General features: G+C 42.0%; 2 protein-coding genes across 5 annotated transcripts in view; both read left to right on the plus strand.

Moving 5' to 3' along the window:
• Positions 1-25,892, plus strand: part of chd8.S (chromodomain helicase DNA binding protein 8 S homeolog) — a 66,033-nt gene that overhangs the window by 15,340 nt on the left and 24,801 nt on the right. For all 4 annotated transcript variants that reach the window (XM_018243945.2, XM_018243944.2, XM_018243943.2 and 1 more), the window contains exons 4-14: positions 395-509; positions 955-1,246; positions 2,407-2,521; positions 3,059-3,244; positions 3,480-3,548; positions 3,675-3,730; positions 11,519-11,720; positions 16,799-16,936; positions 17,029-17,150; positions 19,025-19,268; positions 19,806-19,982. In XM_018243945.2, coding sequence (XP_018099434.1) covers positions 395-509; positions 955-1,246; positions 2,407-2,521; positions 3,059-3,244; positions 3,480-3,548; positions 3,675-3,730; positions 11,519-11,720; positions 16,799-16,936; positions 17,029-17,150; positions 19,025-19,268; positions 19,806-19,982 — 1,716 coding nt within the window. The remainder of the gene's footprint in view (positions 1-394; positions 510-954; positions 1,247-2,406; positions 2,522-3,058; positions 3,245-3,479; positions 3,549-3,674; positions 3,731-11,518; positions 11,721-16,798; positions 16,937-17,028; positions 17,151-19,024; positions 19,269-19,805; positions 19,983-25,892) is intronic.
• Positions 3,737-11,162, plus strand: LOC121399455. The gene is made up of 2 exons (XM_041580200.1): positions 3,737-5,343; positions 5,417-11,162. Exon 2 carries the CDS (start codon positions 6,771-6,773, stop codon positions 9,600-9,602), a length of 2,832 nt encoding a protein of 943 aa, XP_041436134.1. The 5' UTR covers positions 3,737-5,343; positions 5,417-6,770; the 3' UTR covers positions 9,603-11,162.

Raw genomic sequence — 25,892 nt, forward strand, 5'->3', positions numbered from 1 at the left:
AGTATAAAAGAGCTGAATCTGTCATTAAGTGCATGTTCCTTGCTATCCCTTCTATGATCAGAAGGATTTGTCTTGCATACCAAAAACGAAACGCTTTCTCGGCTTATGCAAGCGTTAACATATTCACTTTTAATACATTTAAGTATATTTCATATATTTATAAAAATGAACTTCATACTAGAAACTTTAATTGCCCTAGATTATTACAAAAGAAGTGTGCAAGTTTGTGTATCCCATTTGCAGTGTCCTAAATTGCCTTGATTCAGTGATATTCCTAGTGTCTTTAGTAATACAGGTAAAATGTGCAGTGATGGCACACCTAACTTACGGTTATATGGAAATGCATTTTGAAGGCGTTATTCAGTATGCATTTTTTTATTATTTCTTCTCACAGGCTGGTTCCTCTCAGGGTACTGCACAGGGCCTGTCAGTTGTGAAAGTTCTAAATGCAAATGAAGTTGCCAATTTGACTACAAGTCAAACCGTGTTTAAAGCTGCATCCACTGGAGGTGAGTTATAGGCAGCAGGTGACCAGAGCAGTAGCAATGTTTACTTCCATATAGTAGTTTTGCTGTAAAGGCCAAGTATTACATGATTATTGTCACACATCAATACATAATGGATTGGGGTTTTCTAACACTTGTTAAAAAGCTTGGTAAGGCTTAGTTTTTTTTAATGAAATACTACAAATAATTGATAGTCCAATTCATTTAAACATTAAGTAATACAAATATGTGTATGCTACCACCAATAGGGACTTACTAGGTAATATTTTATTAATACAGCCGAAAAAGAAATCCTTTTTAAAATTAGATTTATTAGCTTAAAATGGACTCTGTGGGAGATGGCCTTCCAGTTATTCTGAGCTTTCTGGATAACCGTTTTCTTGGTAAGGAATCCCATACCTGTACCACTCTCTGCTTCCAAAGATAATCTTTGTATTATTCTCTATAGGTGGTGAATCCCGTAAGCAGGACAGCCAGAAGAAGCAAGAGAAAGCTAACCGTATCGTAGCTGAAGCTATTGCCAGGGCTCGAGCCAGAGGTGAACAGAATATCCCTCGGGTCCTGAATGAGGATGAGCTTCCAAGTGTGAACCCTGAAGATGATGATGATGATGATGATGATGGAAGCAGGCGGAAAAGGAAGAAGAAGAAAGGAGAAGCTAGTGACAGGTTCAAGGATGAGAAACCTAAGAAAGTCAAAGGTAGTGGAAGCTCTCGGTCTAAGAGCAAAGGCAAACCAAGGTTAGTATTCTACAATATATGTGAGCTAATATCAAAATGCCCATTAAAGCGGTTGTTTACCTTTCAAACCCTATTTCCCATCCACTTGTTTTCAAATTGTTAACCAGAAATAAAGGCTTTTTTGTTCAGTTGCTTTCCATGGTTTAATTTTGACTGTTTTTCCAAAATTGAAGTTTAAAGGAGAACTAAAGCCTAACTAAAGAAGTAGGCTAGAAATTTTGTACTGTATGTGCTGGGCTTCTATACCACCCCAAGGTAACCACAGCCCTTTAGCAGGGAAGATCTGTGCCTCCAAAGGTGCCCCATGAGGATCCCCATCTTCTTTTCTGCTGATTCACTGCACATACTCTGTGCTGCTGTCACTTACTGAACTTAGGACTGACACACAATATACTGTATATACAGAATAGAAATGTCATAATATAAGGCTGATTATTAATTAATACAGATAATTATATGACATCTCAGAAACCAGTGCAATTAGCAACAGAATTAATAATCAGCCTTATAATATCTGCTTATATTACAAACAAGCCTCATTTTCTGCTTGTAAATTTGTGGCGACCCCAAAGCTTCTCAACAGCTGCTCAGACCCCACTGAGCATGTGAGTGTTGCAGACGCTTTCCAAGATGATGGCCCCTGTGACAAGTTTGAAGTCTTGGATCATTGCTGCTATTGAAATGCTGAAACTTTAGGCTGCACACTTTCATGTGCAAAATGAAAGGAGAAGGCGCACACACCCTTTAACTCAAACTACGGGGTTCTAATCCATAGGTGACTCCGCATAAGGGTCTAGCAGCAAGTGAAGTGAAACTTGTTGTAGAACCCAGCGAAGGATAATCTGTCTTCTCTTGGCAGATGCTGTGCCCGGTTTTATGGTTGCAGTCAATGCCAGAGTTACTTCTCAAGTAAAAGTGAGTTGTATGTAATAGTTCATGGTGTAGGCAATTGCTCTTTGCCTCCCACTGATTTCATCAGAGTTATTACGTGGCTCACCTTTCCAGGGAAGGGAATAATATACCCAGCTAACAACTCAGGCTAGCTACTTCAGGTAGAGCTGCTCTGGGTGACCTGGTTACCTGTGTATCCTGAGTGAATGCTGTCTGTCCAGCTCAATTTCTGTGAGGGAAAAAAGTGTGTAATTTTTTTTGGCTTACAGTACTATCACTCCTATTGTGGGTAAGAAAAGGAAGAGAAACCCATCTTCCGATAATTCTGATGCTGAGATCATGACATCACAGACTTCTCCTGCAGAAGATGAAGACAGTATCCAGGTATTTTTTAGTGTCCAAGTTAAAATATTTTCTACAGGTAGAATGTTTAATTTACATTAGATGCATATCCCATGCCCCAAATTTTAAGGAAAGTTGACAACAGTGAGCGGTTAACAAAAATTGCAAAGTGCTTGCTTTGGTATTAGGGACTTGTTGAAGACATATAAACAGAAAGGTGGACATACCATTTATTAAAAGAAAGGGATTGAGGTGATAGAAAGTTTTACTGTCTTCACAACACACACTTCTTAAAGAAGGATTTGAACTGATGGGAAAGAGAGCACTTATTAGAAAGTAAGGCAGACTCCCCCCCTCAGGTTTCCCACTACTCTTCCCAGAAAAGTACATTTTTATAAAGTCCCCAAGGAGGCATAATGTAGGCCTTAGGTAGGTACTGCTACTGGATAATTTTTTTTTTTGGTCAGAGACTATCTCTTATACTTATATATTTTATATATTTACAAATCCTATGTAAAAGAAAATACAGTATTTGTATTATGAATAATAGGTCCAAGGATCTTCTTTTATTTTTTTTAGAAGAGACGTTCAAATAGGCAGGTCAAACGCAAAAAGTATACAGAGGACTTGGATATTAAAATAACTGATGATGAAGATGATGAGGAGGTAGATGTCACAGGACCTGTGAAAACACAACCCGTTCTGCTCCCTGAGCCCATGCCTATACCTGACAGCGAGGCAGTCCCTTCAATGCAGTTCTTTGTGGTAAGTGGCACTTGAATGTTTACAGTACAGCATGTAGTTATGGATCTGTTCTTGAAATCAAGTGTTTAATGGATAATCTTTAAGGGGTGGTAGATTGGTGATGTTGAAAAAAGGGCTCATTTATGAGCATGGTGCAACTGATGCTACTTAGTGGCTGCCCAATATTACACTGAAATCCTAAGGCAAGATATGCTGCTTTGTGGTTAAAGACATAGATTTTTTTTGTGAATTTCAGGAGAATCCAAGTGAAGAAGATGCTGCTATTGTTGACAAAATACTCTCTATGCGCTTTGCTAAAAAAGAGGTATGAAATTTCTCCCACTGTCCTCATTCTAATTTATTCACTGGATTGAGAAAGTTAGTATGAATGTTTTTATGGCCTGTTATTTTATTGCTAACGTGCCCATGTCACTCTTCTTATATCACATAGCTTCCCACTGGACAGTATTTTGAAGTTGAAGAGTACTTTGTCAAATATAAAAATTAGTAAGTATTTTTTTACATGTACAAACGCATATTTATTCTTACCGGTATATGATTTCAAGAGGAACGCTAAACATTCCTCTGACACTTCATTATCTAAAATGGCTAAATCACCAGTTGAAATGAATACACTTTGTACTAGTAGCCTAATCTTTTATTTGTTTGTTAAAAAAGGCATCCAACACTTGAAATTGTCTGCCAGTACAGAGACTTCAGGTTGAGAATTCAACAATCTCATAGCTCACTCTTTAAAAATATCTGTTAAGCTCACCAGAGAACTGACCGTTCAACCTGCAGCATTGCCTTTTTCTTATCCTTTGTGAGATTGGGTTCAGCTTTTTTAATACACTGCTCATTGGTTATACTACACTGTGAAAGGTAGTAGGAACTGCAACCTGAAAACAACAACAACAATGCTTGTTTAACAGATTGATCCCCATGGATAGTAAGCTCCTCTACTGTTTAAGGCACACACTGGAGAAATACAAGTTTCCACTTGATTTTATCCGCTTGGTGGGAAGTTTGCCATATTTGACGTGTACATACATCCTTTTTTGCAAACTACTCAAACTCTTTCAATTTTTAGATAACTTTTGAACTCCGTTTGTAAAGATACCTATTAAATGTTTCCTTGCTTACACAAAAGTAGTCTGGCTGTTGTGGGCAAATCTCCTGTAGCCAATAGTCTTATTAAAGGGGTGGTTCACCTTCAGAACATAGTCTAAATTTGAATGGCCCCAGTCAGAAGAAACATTTTTGTAATTTATCTTTATTATTTCCCCAGTCACCATGGCCAGCATTCACCACATGGGTTAATTCTCCCTGCTGGCCAGCGAACAGGACCTCCCCCTAATAGTTCAAAGTTCTGCTTCCTCCTCTCCCCTTCGTCTTTTTTGTCCTGTCCGGGCCAGGGAGAGGAGAAGAGAAATGAAGATTTTCTTACAAATTCAAGAAGAGCCCAAAGAGCTCCCCAGGTTTGGGGTTAGCATGGGGTACTTACAAGAGCGGGACCCTCCTCCCGCTTGCGGGTCAGGAAGGGGGCCTGAGCAGCGTGGCAGGCTGGAACCGCTGAAGTACAGGAGCATGGCTAGGTCCTCCCGCTTGTCGGGTCAGGCGAGGCTGAAGCTCGGGGAGACGGCGGCAGGGTAAGTGCAGTGAAGCCGCTCCGTCCGGAGCAAGTGCGGTTACTCTGGGGCGCAGCCGGAAGTGACGTGGCGGAAGTTGCCGGCCGGCCATTTTGGTTATGGGCAAGGAGCGCTTGATACGCGCTTGAACAGTGTGAGGTGCTAGGAGCAGGGAATTGGCGCCAAACATAGGCGTTCATACCTGTGGGCAGTAATCACTTGGTTTTATGCAGCATGGGGGAACAAAATGTTTTAAACATCCAGATTGCTGCTGCCTCTATTTAAGGATTTTATCACTTCCTGTGGGGTGCCATTTTCCAGTAGCAGTATACTGAAAGGATAGAGCACCTATTACAGGTATGTGTGGGGGCATTCAGCTTGGAAAAAATCTAGTTTTTACTATGATAGTAAGCTGATTAAACTTGTCTGCTCTCTTCATTAGTTGCCAATGGAACCTGGTACGGGGAAAACTTCACACCCTAAGGGAAAGAGGTGAAGTATAAGAGACAGAGACTTTGTCTGGAGCAGGGGCTGGAGTACTAACAGTTTTGTTATTCTTTTATAGCCTTCCTGCCACAGATGCTAGGAAAGACAAGTCTCCGGATAAGTCGGCTGTGTCTGGTGAAAAACAGCAGGAAGCTGGACCTTCTTTGTCACAAGAAAACCAATTGTTTGCGGAATCCTTAGCTTCAGTCATTAAGCAAGCAGTCATTCAAGGATTCCAGGAGGTGTCTGGCTCTAAAAAAAAAAGGCCAAGACATCATGCAAGACATGTGGAGCCTATATCAGATATATCTGAAGGGGATCTGTCAGATGACTCAGATATTCCGTCGCAAGAGGGATCAGAGGAAGGAGAAATTGATTCGGAAGAAGAATCTTCGTTTGATCTTTCTATAATTGATCCATTGATAAAAGCGGTAAGGCAGACCTTAACTTTTCCCACAGAATCTACGAAGATGTCATCAGCGGATAAGCTTTTCCCCTCTTCGAAGAAAAAAATCTGTATTTTTTCCGGTGCATTCGTCAATAAAGGAGATTATTGCAACGGAATGGAAGAAAACAGAGAAAAGAGCGCAGACAGCAGGAAAGTTTAAAAAAAGTATCCTTTTGAGGAGCAGGAGTCAAGAGCCTGGGACTCCCCTCCAAAAGTGGATGCAGCGGTAGTAAGGCTGGCTAAGAAAACTAGTCTTCCAGTGGATGATGCGGCTGTGTTTAGAGAACCAATGGAGAAGAAGATGGAATTTAACTTAAGGAAAGCATTTGGAGCAGCAGGAGCAGCTTGTAAGCCGGCTGTGGCATTAACGTCAGTATCTAGAGCTTTGAAGGTATGGTTGTCAGATTTAGGTGAAGCAATTTCATCTAATGTGAAGAGACCAAAGCTCCTGGAAATGCTATCAGATTGTAAGATGGCAACAGAATTCGTCTCAGAAGCTTCAATTGATCTTGTTCATTTTTCAGCTAGATCTATGGCTTTGTCAGTGGCAGCCAGAAGAGCGCTATGGCTGAAGTCTTGGGCAGCCGATACAGCATCTAAGGCTAACTTATGTCAGTTACCGTTTGAAGGAGTGATGTTGTTTGGGGAGAAGCTGGATGCTATCATCAAGAAAGTATCAGGAGGCAAGATTTTATTTCTTCCTCAAGAGAATCAGCCCAAGAAGGCTCGTTACGATACTGGCTATGGTAAAGCTAAGGATAGATCCTTCAGAACGGCCAGACAGTATAAACCTGGTAGGGAATTCTCCAGGCAGTCTTCGTGGAGATCAGGTCGTGCAAGTTCTAGAGGAACATCAAGAAGACCAGGAGTTTTTTCTTCCGCCCCTTCTACCTCCAGTCAGCAATGAAGGTGGCAGGGCCCAGAACATGGTCGGAGGCAGATTAGCCGAATTCCCTCATGTCTGGGCCAGAACCGTTCAAGACGCATGGGTACAGAAGGTTATAGAATCAGGGGTTGCCCTGGAATTCAAGTCAGTACCCAGAAAAGATTTTTTCATAGAGTCCAATTTAAAAGAAAAATCAAAGATGAAGATTGTCCAAGAATATCTAAAGCAGTTATTCGACTCAAAGGCAATAGAGACTGTAAGTTCTCAGGAAAGATTCAGAGGTTTCTATTCGAGACTTTTTCTAGTAAAGAAGGTGTCGTTTGCATGGAGACCAGTGCTAGATATGAGGAATCTGAACAAATTCCTGCAAACAAGGAAGTTCAAGATGGAGTCCTTAACATCCATTATGCAAGCAGTCTCAGTCGGAGATTGGCTGACAAGCATAGATCTAAAGGATGCTTATTTCCATGTTCCAATTACTCAAGAACACAGAAGGTATCTAAGGTTTTCAGTGAACGATCATCATGTGCAGTTCAGATGCCTACCGTTCGGTCTTTCTCAGTCCCCAAGAGAGTTTACAAAAATTTTGGTGACGCTCATATCGGAATTAAGGAAAGAGGGGCTAGCTGTGTTTCATTACCTGGACGATATCCTGATAGTAGCAAATTCAAGCTCAGAAGCCGAGGTTCATACTGCTCGAGTAAAAGATTTCTTGCTAGTCCATGGGTGGATAATAAATCAAGAGAAGAGCAATCTGATTCCTACCCAAGTCCTACAGTATCTAGGGGCTCTTTTTCAAACAGACCGAAATCTGGTCAGTCTGCCAGTAGAAAGGCAAGACAAGATGATCAGGTTAATAAAACATTTCAGGAGACCGGAGACAGTATCTGTGCAACAATGCCTAAGGGTACTAGGATCCATGTCGGCGACCATTCAAATAGTGAGATGGGCAAGATGGCATTTAAGGCCCTTACAAAGTTTCCTTTTAAGAAAGGTCAAACAGCCTCACTTACACCTACTGGAAAGAGTAAAAGTACCACAGCAGGTGAAAAAGACCCTGACCTGGTGGTGCAGTCGGGAGAATCTGGCAAGAGAAATTCCTTTGGAAGAACCAGAATGGGTGGTAGTGACCACCGATGCATCAAGTGTGGGTTGGGGAGCCCACATAGGCGAGAAATTTGTACAAGGCACTTGGAAAGGAAAAGACGTGTCTTCAAATATTCTGGAATTAAGAGCCATCAAACAATCCCTTTTTTCTCTGTCTCACCTGTTAAAGGGCGAACAGGTAAAGATCATGACCGACAACACGACAGCAGTTGCCTATATAGTGAAACAGGGAGGTACCAAAAGTGTGACTCTGATGGAAGAAGTAAAGCCACTGTTCCAGTGGGCAGAAAGTTGGTTAGAAGGGTTAACCGCAGTACATCTTCCAGGGAGAGAAAACTGGAAAGCAGACTTCCTCAGCCGGGCAACAATAGACCCAGGAGAGTGGAGTTTACACAAAGACATCTTTGGAGAAATTGTGGAAAGATGGGGACTACCAGACGTAGATGCGATGGCATCCCTACAAAACAGAAAATGCCTTCAATTTTTCTCAAGACTCCCCTGCAAGGAAGCAGTGGCAATAGATGGTTTGAGACAGAATTGGTCAAGAAACTTGATTTATGTCTTTCCACCTTTTCCCTTAATCTGGAGAGTGTTGAAGAAAATAAAAAGAGACAGAGCGGAAGCTATCGTAGTAATTCCCTTCTGGCCCAGAAGACCTTGGTTTCCTCTTCTCTGGAAGTTAGCCATAGAGGAACCAATACGGATTCCGAATTTTCCAGGTTGGCTGTCGCAGGGATCAGTTCAGATTCAAGAGCAAAATCATCTGTCCTTGATGGCCTGGCGGTTGAGAGGGAGAGACTTAAACATCTCTCTTTGAAGGATGAAGTCGTTGTTTTTTTACTAAAATCAAGGAAAACTAGCACTTCTAGTCAGTACTACAAAGTGTGGGAAAAATTTGTGGAGTTTGTCAAGGAAAAAGATGGTATGCCTTTGTTTCCATCACCCACAATGATAGTAGAGTTTTTATTCTCAGGATATGAGAAGAAGTTACATGTCAGCACACTAAGAGGCCAGGTGTCGGCGATTTCAGCCCTAACTGGGAAGGCCTGGGCAGAAGAGCCATTGATAAAGAGGTTCTTTAACGCCATGTTGAGGGTTAGACCAATGAAAAGGAACTGTTTGCCACCATGGGATCTTCCTTTTGTGCTGAAGATCTTAACTGAGACTCCATTTGAGCCATTAGAAAGGTCATCTGTCTGGAATCTGACATTGAAGGTGGTATTCTTAGTGGCAATAACATCAGCCTGTAGAGTTGGGGAGATATCAGCCTTGGCAGCGTCTGAACCTCATACGGTGATTTTTGAAGACAGAGTGGTACTAAAGCCTGCATTCGGATTCCTACCGAAGGTGATCTCGAAGTTCCATATGGATTTGGAGGTAATTCTGCCCTCCTTTTTCCCAAGTCCGAAGTCTGCACAAGAAAAAGTGTGGCACACACTGGACCTAGTAAGAGCTATAAGGATCTATTTGGAAAGAACAGAAGCTTGGAGAAAGTCAGAGCGAATGTTCATAGTTCCTAATGGATACAGGAAAGGCCAAGCCCCATCAAAGAGGACGATTAGTTCCTGGATCGTGGCAGCGATTGCTAAAGCATATAATGTGGCAGGTAGGAGAGTTCCTGAAGGGTTAAAGGCTCATTCTACCAGGGCATTGGCAAGTTCCTGGGCGGCACAAGCCAGGGAGTCGCCAGAAAACATCTGCAAGTCAGCAAGATGGTCGTCATTGAATACATTTGTAAAGCATTACAAATTAGATGTCTTATCTTCCCAAGAAGCTAAATTTGGGAGAAAAGTTTTGCAGTCTGTAGTGTATTCTACTGATTAAAGAGTTCTGTTAAAGCATATTGTGTCCCGCCCTTTGTCTTGAGCTTTGGAATTTCCCATGTGGTGAATGCTGGCCATGGTGACTGGGGAAAACAGGAAATTGTTTATACGTACCGTAATTTCTGTTTCCTGGTCACTTTCATGGCAGCATTCACCAGGGAGTTTCCCACCCTTAGGGGACAGCTTTTATACTAAGACGAAGGGGAGAGGAGGAAGCAGAACTTTGAACTATTAGGGGGAGGTCCTGTCCGCTGGCCAGCAGGGGGAATTAACCCATGTGGTGAATGCTGCCATGAAAGTGAACAGGAAACAGAAATTACGGTACGTATAAACAATTTCCTGTTTTTAAATAGATAGTTTTGAAGCTACAGACCATATAAGCTATGGATCACTGCTGCTAAAAGGCTCTCACCTCTGCTCTCTGCTGCCTCTCGGCTAGGGTTCGCTAACACAGCTTTCCATTCTGCCCATACAGAAAGCGGACACTGATCTGGTTACTGCACATGCCTCCCTTCTTCTGCTTTATTTGCATTTCACTGATCCTATTGGCTAAATCTTGCCAGCCAATCCCATCAAATATATGCAAATGAAACCGGAAAAGGAAGCATGCGCACAGTTCGGTGTGATTTTTTTTTTTTTGTTTGGCTGCCTGCAAAGTCCTGGGGTAGGAAATCTCCTACAGAGAGCTGAGAGCACAGAAGAGAGAACTTAAGCATGGCTGATCTGTGGCTTATCAGGTCTGTAGCTTCAAAAGGGAACATTTAAAATAGATCATTTGCAAAAATGTTTTTTCTCGCAGGGGCTATTCAAATGTAGAATATGGTCTACGGTGAACATCCCCTTTAAAGCTATTGGTAGATCTTGTTATTGAAAGCAGTTTCTCTTCCTTGCTGTTTTCTGGACTCACTGCTTGTGAAGTATTAAAATATTCCTCCCTCCTCCAGCCAAAACTATAATTCCTCAATGCCTTTAGTGCTTTTCACAGTTTTATTAATGCAATAGATTCTGCAACTTCGTTTCAATACAGTTCATAGAAGGGAATAGGACAGACAGACACTGCTTTCAACAGCAATTATATTTTAAAATTAATAAAATTATTTAAAATTAGTAATGAATGTTTATTGAGATTAGAAGTTTATCAGCCAATGTTATTTTTAGGACTCCAAACCTGTCATTTAAAACTTTTTACTTTCATTATAATTGGCTACTGGAGGCAGTTTCATGGGAGTCCATGAATGAAATGTAATTTAAATTTAATTGTAGTGCTCCACCATGGGTATTTGGAGCCTTTAGTGTGCTTTTCGTCTGCCTTAGTACATATTGCATGAATATGATACTGCTAGGCTATGCTAAAGGGATCAACGATCCATGCTCACTTTTTAGTAATTTAAGTGATCTCTGCTCCAGGTATTTTATCTAACACAGGCGTGTCAAAAGTGCGGCCCATATTCCAATTTACACTGGCCCTCAGCCTCCATCATGAAATTAATAATAATGAGGCCCCCCAGCATAGTGCGATCAGGAATCCCATAGCAGTAATTTTAAGGCACATTAGTGAAATTATCTGGCACGTAGAGACGTGCCAGTACAGTAAACTAAAGAAGTATGGCGTCACTATGTTCCAGTGTCTATTGCCAACACCCTCAGCACACAGGCAGCAGAATAGACCAAGCGGCAGATCATTTCACTAATGTGCCCAAATATTACTGCTACGATTACTCCATTCCTGTAATTTAATGTTAATGGTTCAAAGAATGTCGGGCTGAATGGTCCCCCCCCCCCGCCCCACACATTTTCACCTCACCAAATCTGGCCCTCGTTGCAAAAAGTTTGGGCACCCCTGATCTAACATTTTATAGAAAAACATTCTCACTGGAAGACATTTGTTTGGTATTGAGCTTTTTTCTCTTTGGTTAGTTCCTACCTACACTGCGAGTGGGCCACAATCGAGCAACTGGAAAGGGACAAGCGCATTCATCAGAAGCTAAAAAGATTTAAGACAAAGATGATTCAGATGCAGCACTTCTTGCAAGATGATGATGAACCTTTCAATCCAGACTATGTAGAGGTAGATAGAATCCTTGATGAATCTCACAGCACTGACAAGGACAATGGTGAAGTAAGTATCACACTGCACATACAGTTGTGGCTGTCGGGGATCTTATACATTTTAATTTGCATTTGAGTTTTTAGGGGCTTATTTATAAAGAAAGTGAATCAAGAGGGTTTTTTTGCTGTGTAAAATGTGTAGAATTTGTAAAGCTGTTTAAATCAGTAAATGCTGACACTGTCATTCCCACACTTTGATAAATGTACAAAATAAATTATAGCTCATTGCAACTTTTAGTCTGCATGCAACCAAAAGAGAACTCTCCGTATTTTGTGATGTATCAGGAGACATATATTTTTCATAAAATACATTTCTCTAGTCGCCCTCCTGCAAACATGGGTTTTGACTTCATACACCTCTGGAGGCAGGACAGAAAATTTTAACACTTCTGGTCCCTCCCTCTGGTTACATCAGCTGGCTGCACCTTCTCCTATTGGTTTTTTGTCCTGCCTCGGAGGTAAAGGACAGCCTCATTTTTTCTCTTTCTTTTCTTTTCTTTTAGTTTTCTTTACCATTCAATATTTTTGGCCCTTTGTAAATCGGAAAACACTACAGGGACACGCATTGCTGTTCCTCTTCCTACAGGAATGTTAATTGGGTGACTCAGGCACAAAGGGCACACAGAGCTGTCTTCCTGTAGTACACACACAGCAGGGACAATTACAGCCAGAGCACAGGGACATGCAGAGCTGTATAGGTATGTCAGAGTGCAAGGCTGATGTTCTGATTTGGCCTACTGGACACGCAGAACTGTCATATGTAGTTTATTGCTCAAAGATGGCACACTACTATGGACATCGGATTACTAGGCAACCGGACCCGCAATTGTGTTCCATATGGAACTGAAAGCCAAAATTTTCGCACCATTTAATACGAGCTGACGTCACAATGCAGTGCCGCAGGGACAGCGGAACATGCGCGGCTCCCTGCACCACCGGAGGTGCATCTCTACCCCTCTTCCTCCAAGCAGCACGGAGGTGGCAGATACAAAACCTTCTTTTCCTCTGTTGCCAAATTGCAGAAAATGCAAACATTCCTTACAGAAGTGTAAGAGGAATTACTGCTCAGACTGTAAAATCATCTCAGATCCACAGGCTATACAGGAAGCTCCAGTGCTTTCCCAAAACTTTCACAAATCTGTTGAGGATCCTGCCCCAATTAATACTCCCTCCATTGCAAACTCACCATTACCAGTTGCTAGGGGATCAACCATGTCTTCGGACCAGAACCCTCCATCCCAAACAGCTGCCCAATTTGGGGATTTCCTACAGTGGATTATAAATACTGTTCAAACACCTCACACTAAAGTGGTGCATTATATTAAAAAACGGAAAGCCACAATGACATTAGCTTTTTCCTTTGAATCCGAGGAGGGTTTGGCCTCAGACACAGAGGATGAGGATGTTATCAACTCCGACCTCTCGGATAACTCACAACCTGAGTTGTGTAGAAAGTTACTGATAGAGATGATGCAAACCCTAGGCATAAAGGTTGAAACAACACCGCTCTGAAGGGCTGATAAACTCCGAGGGGTACAAAGAAATCCAAATTAGCCTTCCCAATTTTTAACTTTTTCACACAAGCAAATGAGATCAAGTAGAACCAACCAGAGAGGCGCATTGCCTTACCCCAGAGATTTTTCAAAATATATCCAGTCCCCGATGAAAAATATGGGACAAAGCTCCCAAGGTGGACTCTGCAGTTGGACACCTATCTTGCCAAACAGCCCTACCGGCTGAGGAGGCCTCCTTAAAGGATCCCCTGGACCGCCTCATGGAGTCAATCCTGAAAAGGTCCTATACTCAAGCAGCAGTAATACTTGGACCTGCAGCAGCTTCAGAAGGAAAGATCCTTTCAACCCTTTCGCTTCAACTTTCGAAGTACCCCAGTCGACTAAACTGCAAGGAGGGGCAGACCCGCCTGGCGTCAACAAAAAACCCAACATTACAAAGACAAGTTCAGCCGGACTCCATTCAACAGACCAGGCTACCAGGGTATTAACGATCCTCAGTCAGGGCTAAAGAATACCAATCTACGGTGCCAGGACAAGTGACCCAGGTGCAGCATTTGAAGATGCCCTGATCACTCTATGGAACTTTAGGATGTTATATGCCTTCCCACCACTAGCCATTCTGCCCAGGATCCGACACATCTATTGGGACGACAGCTCTACATGCTCAATTCCTCACATATGGCTTTCATAAAGGACTGGGCTTCCATAAGCTAAGAACACAAGTTTCCGCGCTGACTGCACTGATAAGGTGGGCTGATGACACCACGAACAATTCCTTAGAGGTATAGCCAGGAATCTGCCACCTCTTACCATTGGTTCTTGAGGCTTTACAACAGCCACCGTTTGAACCTCTGTCTAATTGTGACCTAAAATGGCTCTCACTTAAGGTTACCTTTCTAGTAGCCATCACGTCAGCAAAGCAATTATCTGAGATAGCTGCACTTTCATGCAGAGAACCATAGCTCATGTTACACCAGGGCAAAGTAGTACTTAGAACCGTACCTGGTTTTCTTGGAAAACCAGGTACGGAAGCTCATATGAACCAAAACATTGTATTACCCTACTTCTGCCCAAAACCAGCGAACGAGGATGAAAAACGACTTCATAGACTGGATGGAGTACGTGCCCTTCGAATATATCTGAAACAGACTGCAGCACATATGAATTCAGACAGCTTGTTTATCTCCTATGCCACAGCATTCAAAGGAAGTGCAGTGTCTAAACGAACTATAGCACGATTGCTGGTGGAAACGATCAATGTCGCTTACGATTTTAAACAGACACCCAGACCATTTGCATTGAAGGCTCACTCGACCAGGGCGCAGAGCACATCCTGGGCCCTGCACAACTTGGCTACAGCAGAACAGATCTGTCAAGCAGCCAACTGGGTATCACAGAATACCTTTATTACGTTTTACAAGTTGAACATTTTGCATCTCAACTGGCCACGTTTGGCCGAAAAGTTTTAAAGGCGGTTGTAGCCAAATAACATTACAAATCAGATGGTTTTACCCACCTAGCTTTTGGACATCCCCATAAGTTTGCACTGATAGGAGGGCCGACTAGAGAAAAAGAGATTTTGTACTTACCGGGAAAATCCTGTCCTAGTAGGCCCGAACTGTCAGTGCAATAAGTCCCACCCAGGATAATTTTAGTATGGACATCGGGACCTCTTCTCGCTATTTACCTTTTGTCTCTTGGTCTTCCTTCTATCTATATTGTCTCCACGACTGAGCTTTCCAATAGGAGTTAGAGGAAAAAGTGGAGCCAGCTGATATAACCAGATGGAGGGACCAGGAGTGTTCAAATTTTGTTAAGATGTACAGTAAGTAAGATACATGCAGCAGGAATGTCTATATGGAAGGAGGCCATGTGACTTTTGAAATATATATCTATATATGTGTGTGTATATATTTGTATATTTACTTTCACATATTAGAATGATATATATAAGAATGTATTTCAGTGTACAGTTGTGTTCTTATAATCGCTTTTATTTCCATACACGCAAATACATTTGGAACTCTGCACATTTTATTCCAAATCAAAACATGAAGAAAAATGTATCAACCTTGTTATTCCTTTATAGAAAGTGAAGAAAGTGTTATATTAGGCTTCTCAAAAATATAGCAGTCTGCATTCTTCTTTACAAACTCAAACATTCGCTGTAAACTGAAAAATGTTTCAATATTTTGCTTTCCTTTGAATCACTGAACTAATATTATTTCTATAAGCACTGTTTCTGAGAACTGCTGAACATCTGTGTTGCATGGAGTCGACAAACTTCTGGCACTTGTTACATTACACAATTCTTCTGCTTTTCTTGGTTTTGCCTCAGAAACAGCATTTTTTATGTCATCCCACAAGCTTTGTATTGGATTAAAGTCCAGGTATTGGGCTGGTGACTCTTTAATGTTGGTGTGGAACCAAGATGTTGCTAGTTTACTGGTGTGTTTGTGGTCTTCAGCATAGGGCAACATGACCTCTTCAAGTATTTTGATTTATTGAAACTGATCCATGATCCCTGGTACGTGATAAATAGGCCCAACACCATAGTATGAGAGTCACCCCATATCCCGATTCTTGTGCCACCATGCTTCACAGAGTACTGCGGCTTGAATTCAGACCCAAGAAGAATAATCTTGCTTTCATCAGTTCACAAAATGTTGCCCCATTTCTCTTTAGGCAATTCAATGTGTTCTTTGTAAAGTGTAACTTCTTCAGCAAATTTTTTTATATTTCAACAATGGGATTTTGCGGGGGCTTCTTGCCGATAGCTTGATTTCACATAGGCGTCATCTAATTCTAACAGTACTCACAGGTAACTTTAGACCGACCTTCTTTGATCTTGGAGCTGATCATTGCTTGAGTCATTTTGGCTATTCTTCTATCCATTCAAATGGGAGTTTTCTGTTTTCTTCCACAACAGTCAGGTTTTGGTTGTCATTTTAAAGCATTTGAGATCATTTTAGCTGAGCAGTCATCATTTTTTGCACCACTTTATATGTTTTCCCCTCAATCAATCAACTTTTTAGTCAAAGTACACTGTTCTGAACAAAGTCTTGAATGACCCATTTTACTCAGAGTTTCAGAGAGAAATGTACTATAACCAGCATGCACAACATTTGCTCCTTCCTTCCTTAAATAAGGGCTGTAATTGGCATTCATTCACAGAATGAATGACCTCACTAATTGAACAATTGAACAAGCTATTATTATTTGAAACAAGTCTCAATTAGTGATTCAATTACACAAAATCAGCAGCATGCATGTCATGACTGTTGGGTCTTTTGGTTTTCTATTACTCTACTACACCTACTAGTAAATTATTTGCCATGTAGAAATATAATTTCTACCAAAACAGTGATTGATCAGGTTAGTGATGTCCGACTGCTATTACTCTGAACACAACTGTACGTATAAATTTCTTGTTTTCCAAGTTCTTAATGGACCAGTTATTGTATCATGTTTGTTTAACAAAAAACAAATCCATTACAAATGCATTGGCTGTATGAAGTGCTGTTTGCTTCTGTTGCCTAACTCGGATTTTGTCCCTTTTGTCTTTCTGTCTTAGCCGGTAGTGTATTACCTTGTAAAATGGTGCTCTCTGCCCTATGAAGATAGCACGTGGGAGCTAAAAGAAGACGTTGATGATGGAAAAATAGAGGAATATAAACGACTAGAGGCGAGGCTGCCAAACCTCAAACGTTTGGTAGGATTCGTGTTTACTATCTGGGGAAATGTTAAAACGATGTAAAGGAATAGAACCCATTGTTAGCAATCAATCTGCATGTTCTCTTTCAGGCCCGCCCAGCTGCCACATCATGGAAGAAGCTGGAACTGTCACGAGAATATCAGAATGGCAACCAGTTGAGAGAATATCAGCTGGAAGGTGTCAATTGGCTACTCTTTAACTGGTACAACAGGTGAGAGAATTAGCCATAGTGCAGTTAGAGGAAAACCTGTATAGAAAAGAAGTGTATTTGATCATTCAACTGACCCTAAAGTAATTGTTGCAAGTCTTGGGGCAGATTTACTAAAGGGCGAAATGGCCGTCACTAGTGCCAGAAATCCCATCCGCAGGGAGGTAGCCAATTTACTAACAGGCGTAGAGGACAATTCACTAGCAAAAGAGACCATTGCTAGAGCAGTTTTGCGCCCTATCGGCAGGTGAATTTTCGCTCAGATGAACGACTGTTTATCTACAAATTCACTAAAGTGTGAATTGTACAGAACGTTACCTCTTCCTCCAAAGTTTCTTTTGCCAGTTCTAAGCTGATCACTGATAAATTGAAGCTACAGCCTCCTTAATCTTATGTCAGTGACATCATATCGAATATGCCGAAAAGTTATTAAAATGATAAAAAACGCTGGGGTTTTTTCATATTTTAAAGTGGGATTATCTTTAAAAGTTGTATTTATTACAAATTCTTGCATTGTTCAGTGTAAAAATACAAACTGGGTAAATAGAAAGGCTGTGCAAAAAAAAAAAAATGTTTCTAATATAGTTAATGTAATGTAAAAAGGCTGGAGTGACTGGGTGTGTAACATAATAGCCAGAACACTACTTCCTGCTTTTCAGCTCTCTTGGTTTACACTGACTGGTTAACAGAGTCTTGAGGGGGCCACATGGGTCATAACTGTTGCTTTTGAATCTGAGCTGAATGCTGAGGATCAATTGCAAACTCACTGAACAGATATGTACCATGTAGCCCCCCTTGAACTCAGAGTTATAGAGCTGAAAAGGCAGGAAGTAGTGTTCTGGCTATTATATTAGACATCCAGTCACTCAAGCCTACATTACATTTTTGCCTAACTAACTATATTAGAAACATTTTTTATTTTGCACAGCCTATCTATTTATCCAGTTTTTATTTTCACATTGAAATGTTCCTTTAACCTTTTTTTTATCATTTGTTTTAGGTTTGGCTCATGTCTAGGGCATTAGAGGATCTCTTTTGTCTTTGTTTTGCTTCCTTGGAAATTATTAATAATAAGTGGCCACTTCAAGCATTTGCACCAACATCACTAATCAAGACATATATACCCACCCTATGCAAATTGCCCTAAGTGCAAGTGTACTAACAAAGTATCGCTAGGTAGAAACGAACGTTCGTGAAAGTTTGCTATGAAATGCTTGTGCTGATGAATTAACGCTATCGAAACTTTGCTAGTGTTCGGCTGCAGAGACGCAATTTCGCATTTTAGTGAATTTGCACCTGACGAAGTGGCCTTAGTGACTTTGCCCCTTGGTGTTATTGTAGTGTAGCAATAAATTGCAATTGCTTGGTGTATGTTTATAAAAACAAAAAATCAAGTGTTTCTTTCTGACCAGATCACACAGTTTAGTGATCTTTATCTCACTATACTCAAGTTTGCCTGTTGGGGCAAGATAACTTAACAACAATATTTCAGGATTGGATTACCCAGGACATTGTTCCATTCTAAATGAAATATTGTTTCACTTTTAAGAATGATTGATTTTGTTCTAAATTAACCAAGCATGAATTCATCCGTAACTATAATACAGTTTAATTTGTTGTCTATATTCATTTTAGACTACGAAAAGCTCTTGCAAACCATGCCTACTTATGGGTAGATAAGTCTGGTGCTCAATGGTAGAGGTTCGTCAACCTCAAATCTCTCCCAGCAAGTTAAACCTTGCACTTGCATTAAACGTGCAAAGTTTACCTAGCTTGCAGCAGTTCTGTATGCCATTGGATTTCTTTTGCACTACATTAATTTTAACCATGCAATTTGCTTCCTGGACTTTTGTGGCTTATTCTGTTTTTTTTCACAGGCAAAATTGCATTTTGGCAGATGAAATGGGGTTGGGGAAGACCATTCAATCTATCACATTGTTACAAGAAGTATATAACATGGGAATACGGGGACCTTTCCTTGTCATTGCTCCACTTTCCACCATCACCAACTGGGAGAGAGAGTTTGCCAGTTGGACTCAAATGAATACTATTGTATATCATGGCAGCCTTGCTAGTCGCCAAATGATCCAGCAATATGAGATGTACTGTAAAGACTCCAAGGTTAGTTATGAGTTTTAATTTTTATATTAGTCTGTAATAAAAAAAACAGCAAGGGATTCAATGTTCATATTAAATAAGGCTGCACAAAATGCAAGATTCAGCCAAATTCATCACTTCTTGCCTGCATTGGTCATTTACTCTTTCTTTCCAGTGTTTTCTTTACAGATGAGGTTTTCTGATGGGGTTTCTTGTTCTGAATGTGAAAATTAGTATACAGTTTCCTTTTGGTATCTTGTGTGGCCGGGTTTGTAAATTGTGGGTTTATCTTATCTCTTGTATTAAAGCTGCATAACAAGCTTTCATTTTATCCTTATTTGCATCACTCTAAAGGCCTGCCTTTTTTATTTAAAAATACTTCACTAAATCGTTTACTATCAAATGTAGTTGATTGGTCCGAATGATGATGCCATCCTGTAGTTCATTTTTTTTCCTGCAAAATAACCATCTTGTTAAATGCTTGTATACTATTTTCAATAAACAAATGCATCATTTTGATTTACTACCTGTTTTTAACTGGCCTTTATTTTGTTTTATTAGGGTCATCTGATTCCTGGTGCATACAAGTTTGATGCTCTTATTACAACCTTTGAAATGGTGTTGTCTGACTGCCCAGAGCTGCGTGAGATTGAGTGGCGTTGTGTCATAATTGATGAGGCTCATCGGCTCAAGAACAGAAACTGCAAACTTCTGGACAGCCTGAAGCACATGGACTTGGTATGTAGCATAAATGACAATAACGAATACATTCAGTTACATGAATGGGAATGCAAGAGGCTCAGATTTAAAATTTATTTGATTATTCCCTTCAACACATTACTAAAGTACAGACATATAAAAAGATGCAAGTAGCATCATTAGCTATGAGCATCTAATAAAATTGATAATTGAGGCTCCCGATGCAAACAAATGTAATATCCCTGAATTCAGGGATTGAGAACATGATGTCTATGGGAAGGTTGCCATAACAACCTTAAACATTATATACCATTACATAAATAAACTATAAAATATAACATGCAAATAATCACTGTTTAATCAGAATGAAAGTTCTAAAATATGTATTTTCATAGAATCTAAAGCCCCCTCAAAATGTTCTTCCAAGCATCTTTTTAGTAAATGTTATTTTTTTTTATGATATTAACCTTTTTTTACTGTTAATATCTTTTAGCATAACTGCTCTGAGATGCTGTGCTGCTATTTGCCAGAGGGTTAAAGGGAAGGTTCACCTTTAAGTTAACTTTTCAGTAAGTTCAGAAAGGCCAATTCTAAGCAACTTTCTATGTCGTCTTAGGGGGGACTCTTGCAGAGCCTCACACCCGCCTCCCTCGTACCTGCTAAGGAATGCTTCAAGATTCTGACAGGCAGGGAGAGTGGCAAGCAAGCTGGCAAATCATTCAGGTGGTCAGTGAGTCAGGGAAGGAGTAGGCTTGTCCCTGTATGCGTCAGTGGAGCGCAAATGCATTCCAGCGACCATTTTGTGCAGCCGCGCCAAAATACTAGGAGCATGCCCCAGCTGGAACGCTTGCGTTCCAGTGGCTGTTTCGTCCAGCAAGACAAGCAGAGGAGACACAGAGCAAGTGCGCTCCAGGGCACGGTTGCTCAAGATTCCTGAGGGGAACATTGCAGCCATCACTTCACAAGCTATTACGCCTTGCAACCCTTTCCTGGCTAACACTCTACTACAAACTGGGTGTTCTAAAATGGCAGGTAGGTCCGGTGGACCATTCACAAGGGCGGGGGGAAGGTGAAATATTTTGCTTGTACCAAATGTCAGGCCAAACTACCAGGCAGCCATAGTGAGCCGCTGTGCGGATGCTGTGGCAGGGGGCAACTACTCCAAGTATGTTAAGATTTCTCAGTCAGCACCTATATCTCCCAATTCTTAAGACCTGATGCACGTCCAACGGTTTCCACCATGTGTCCACCAGGTGGCTTGATAAAAGACCGATGGCGGTCTGAAACGTTGCCAAGTGTATTGGGGTCTGAAACCCATGTCTCAATAAAGGCATTTTAAACAAAGTAATCTATGGCTGGTGCTGTCAATATCTGTAAACTACTCCAATTATTTCAAGCCCTGCAACACCTCAGACAGTGAACCCTACTCAAGATAGTACTTCACAAGATATGGGGCTGGTCAGTCAAGTGAACCACCAGCTTCCATGTGGGCCATCCAGCTTTCACAATCCTTAGCATCATTGCAAGGGTTACCATCCATTGCAGATAATTTAGGAAAGGCCTTAGCCAAGCTCAGCCATAAGACAAGTGGCAAGCATAAACACGACCTTAAAGGGGATATCGCTACCCATACTCTATCGGAGGGGTCATCGGCTAACCAGGTTTCCTCTCAGTCAGGAGGCGACCACTTTCTGATGGTTCCTCAGGTGACGAGGACGATATTCAGCAAGACGCGAAGGACCTTGATATCCAACACAATATTGATGGAATTATTAAAGGGGTACTTGAGGTTTTAAAGATATCACAAACACTGAAGTCTTAGGCTGAGTCATCCAGTTTGTTCAAGAGACAACACATCATCAGTTTGTTTTCCATCACATGAACAGTTGCTTGAAATAATAAAAGATGTATGGAATTCTCGAGAAAGAAAAGTCTTATCCTTTTCATAAAGAATTGGTGGACAAGTGGTCAAATCCACCGGCAGTAGATTCTCCGGTTTCTAGGCTATCCAAGTCTACCACCCTACCAGTAACGGATGCGGCTGCATTCAAAGATCCATCAGATAGGCGCCTGGAGGGATTTTTACGAGCAATCTACTCGTCCTCGGGCTCAACATTATGCCCATGCCTGGCTTAGGCCTGGGTGTCTAGAGCCATACAGGCTTGGGCCAAGTCTCTAAGGCTGTTCAAGAGGGAACACCCAGAGTTGATTTGCTTTCAGCTGCACAAGTTATTTTGGAAACAGCAGCTTATCTAAGTGACACCACTTTAGATATTTCACAGATTACCGCTCGCACTTCAGCTCTGTCCATACGGCACTCATTCCAACATTATTGGAAAAGATCATTTCCCAAGCGACAGGGGTGAAAAGTACCTTTCTCTAGGTCTGCTTGGGGGACACAGGGACAGTGGGGTATAGCTGGCACCACTAGGAGGCAGGAAACAATAAAAAAAAATAGAAACTTGATCCCTCCTCCTGCTATACCCCTCCTCTGTAGGCAGAGACACTCGGTTTTGTGGTGTCCTCAGGAGGTTAGGACCGTCTCCTGCATTCAGGAGTATTTTACTATTTACGTCGCTCCAGTCACCTGACCAGGGGCAGACCCCTAGGGGATCCACAGTGGCGACTGCTCACCACAGATGCAAGCCTCTCCGGTTTGGGAGCAGTGCTGGTGGGTCGGTCTGCGCAGGGTCGCTGGTCTCTATCGGAACGACGTCTTCACATCAACCTTCTTGAAATATGGGCAATCCGACTCGCCTGTCATCTTCATTCCAGGTCTCTTAAACTGGGAAGAAGATTATCTCAGCAGACAATCCCTAGATCCCGACGAGTGGTCTCTAAAGGACGTCATCTTCCACAAGATCACTCAAAGATGGGGGATGCCAGAGGTCGATCACGTCACAATCTAAAAGTTCCTCTCTTCTTTGCAAGGTCCAGGGACCCGCTGGCAGGATCTAGGGATTTGTAGCACTGACATTTGGACTATCATCTGCGCCTCCAGTGTTTACCAAACTGATGGCGGTGATGGCAGCAACATTACGGCTACGGGGAATATCAGTGACCCCATACTTGGACGATCTCCTTCTGAAGGCCAGATCGGAACACAAGACAAAGAAATATCTAGATCAAACAGTCCTTCTACCTCAGGAATTCGGTTGGACCATAAATTGGTCGAAGTCCAATTTACAGCCAAGTCATCAGATCATATTTCTAGGTTTAAAATTCAACACAATCAAACAGTTAGTACACCTTCCACAGGACAAACAAATCAAGATCAGAGATCATGTTCATTCATTATTTTTCAACCAGAAAACCACAATACACTCGCGATGAAAGTACTGGGGCTCATGGTGTCTGCCATTGAGGCAGTTCCGTTTGCACAGATACACATACTATCTCTCCAATTGAATATCCTGACAGCATGGAAGGGAGGATGCCTATCCTGAATTTTCAGACTTTCACAGACAACAAGGGGGACACTAAAATGGTGGCTATAACCAAACAATTTGTCCACAGGCAAATCATGGGCAACTCCAAATTGGAATGTAATATCCACAGACACCAGCCTACAGGGCTGGGCGGCAACTTGGAACAACCTGTGAGCACAGGGGCTATGGTCCCTTGAGGAAACATATTGGAGTTACGAACTTTAAGATTTGCACTTATACACTGGGCACAGTGACTGCAGGAAATTCTCATATGAATTCAAATCGACAATGCCACCACAGTAGTGTATATCAACTGACAAGGGGGAACACGCAGCAGAGCATCGTTGGCGGAAGCTCAGCAGATCCTGGAGTGGGCAGAGATCAACTCTGTGAGGTTGTCAGCCATAAACATACCAGGAGTGTCCAACATAAAGGCGGACTTCCTCAGCCGAAACCAGTTGGATCCAGGCGAGTGGGAACTACACCCAGAAGCATTCGAAGAGCTGGTGAATCAGTGGGGATGTCCAAGGTACCAAGGTTCTTCGCTCGGTACGAGATGCACTAGCAACTGGACTGGACGCCATGGCACAATGCTGGACATTCAACCTAGCTTATGTATTTCCTCCTCTTTCCATTCTACCACCAGTCCTCAAGAAGATCAGGCAATCTTTCATCACAGTCATAGTGGTGGTGCCACATTGGCGAGAAGAGCCTGGTTTTCGAATCTGCAGGAAATGTCAGTATCACAGCCAATTCGCCTAGTTCCCAGGCTGGACCTTCTTCGCCAGGGACCAGTAGTTCACCACAACTCAGGTCTCTTCAATTTGATGGAATGGCTATTGAAGCGTCCATTTGGCAGAGACAAGGAATAGAAGAAGAGGTAATTTCAACAATGATAAAGGCACGCAAGCCTACATCATCCAGAGCCTTTCACAGAGTGTGGCGCACTTATTTTGACTGGTGTAAAGAGCTCAGGCTACCCTTTCTCAATCTCCATATCCCATGAGTTCTGTCATTTTTACAGCAGGGATTACGACTAGGTCTGAAGCTAAGCTCTCTAAAGGTACAAGTTTCACCCCTATATATCCTGTTTCAATATCGTTTAGCGACGGCAGACACAATACTTACTTTTCTTCAGGGAGTGGCACATGTGATTTCACCATTCAATCCACCGGTCGCAGGTTGGGATCTTAACCTAGTACTTGAGTCACTGTTCAATCCTCCATTTGAACCACTTCGCTCAGTTTTGGACACGTGGCTTACCTGGAAAGTAGTGTTTCTAGTGGTGATTTAATCAACAAGAAGAGTGTCTGAACCAGGTCTGGTCTGTGAATTAAAATAGGCCCTGCTATTTCAGGTACACAGAGGTCCAATCAGCCCACACAGAGGTCTCAAACAGCCCCCACCAGCCCACTAAATAATGACTTTCTATGGGATCTTATAGAAGCCCCTCTGGCATTTGCCAGAGCCCACAGGTCCTGGTCTGAACTGAACGCATTATCCTGAGAGCCACCTTTTCTGTTGTTCCAGTCCTATGCACAACTCCATCCTTTTTACCCAAGGTTGGGGTTCATCTTTTCATATAAATCAAGAGATTGTAGTGCCGTCACTATGCCCAGAGCCTAAAAACAAGCAGGAACAACAACTCCACAGTCTAGATGTAGTCGGAGCACTCCGGTGGTACATCGAAAGGTCAAGATCATTTAGTCGTTCTCAATTTCTGTTTATTCTACCCACTGGACTTCATAGAGGTCAGGCAGCTTCGAAGACTTCCATTGCTAGATGGATCAAACAGACAATCAGACAAGCTTATCTGTCAAAAGGAAAGACTTCACCAATGGGTCTGTGTCCACTCGACAAGGGCAGTGGGAGCATCTTGGGCATGGCGCAACTCTGCCTTGTTGGAACAGATCTGCAAAGCTGCTACCTGGTCGTCTACGCAAACCATTACCAAATTTTACAGACATGACACGCTGTCATCGGCCGAGGTTTCCCTCGGGCATAAGGTGCTGCAATCAGTATTAGAATAGCTTGTCTATAACAGTCTCAACCCCACCCTGCTGTTTTCGGGCTGCCTTGTTAAGTCCCCATCATTCCCTGTCCCCACTTAAGACAACAGAGAAAACAAGATTTTTTGGTGCACATCGTTCAATCTGTTTCTCTGTAGTCGAAAGGGGGCCCCAGGGCTTCCCGCCCTCAGGAGGAGCTTTTCTGACCAGTTGGTCATGTCCGGAATGGTTATTGTTCCTGTTTTAGAGTTCTTTGGGACAAAGATTAGTATAGAGTACCGGGTTAAGCCAAGTAGGCCATGCCCCTTTTTATTATTATCCAAGTGTCCTACCTACTGGAGGATGGAGCTTAACCTCATCGCTCCCTGTGTCCCCCTTTCAACTACACAGAAACAGATTTAACGGTGAGTATCAAAAAATCATGTTTTTCAATTGTTGTTCTTTTTTTCCTTTTTTTTTCTTTTTTCATTTTTGAAATATTTGCCTTCTTTTTCTGACTCTTTCCAGCTTTC

This window comes from Xenopus laevis, chromosome 1S, assembly GCF_017654675.1.
Source record: "Xenopus laevis strain J_2021 chromosome 1S, Xenopus_laevis_v10.1, whole genome shotgun sequence".
Classification (NCBI taxonomy): domain Eukaryota; kingdom Metazoa; phylum Chordata; class Amphibia; order Anura; family Pipidae; genus Xenopus; species Xenopus laevis.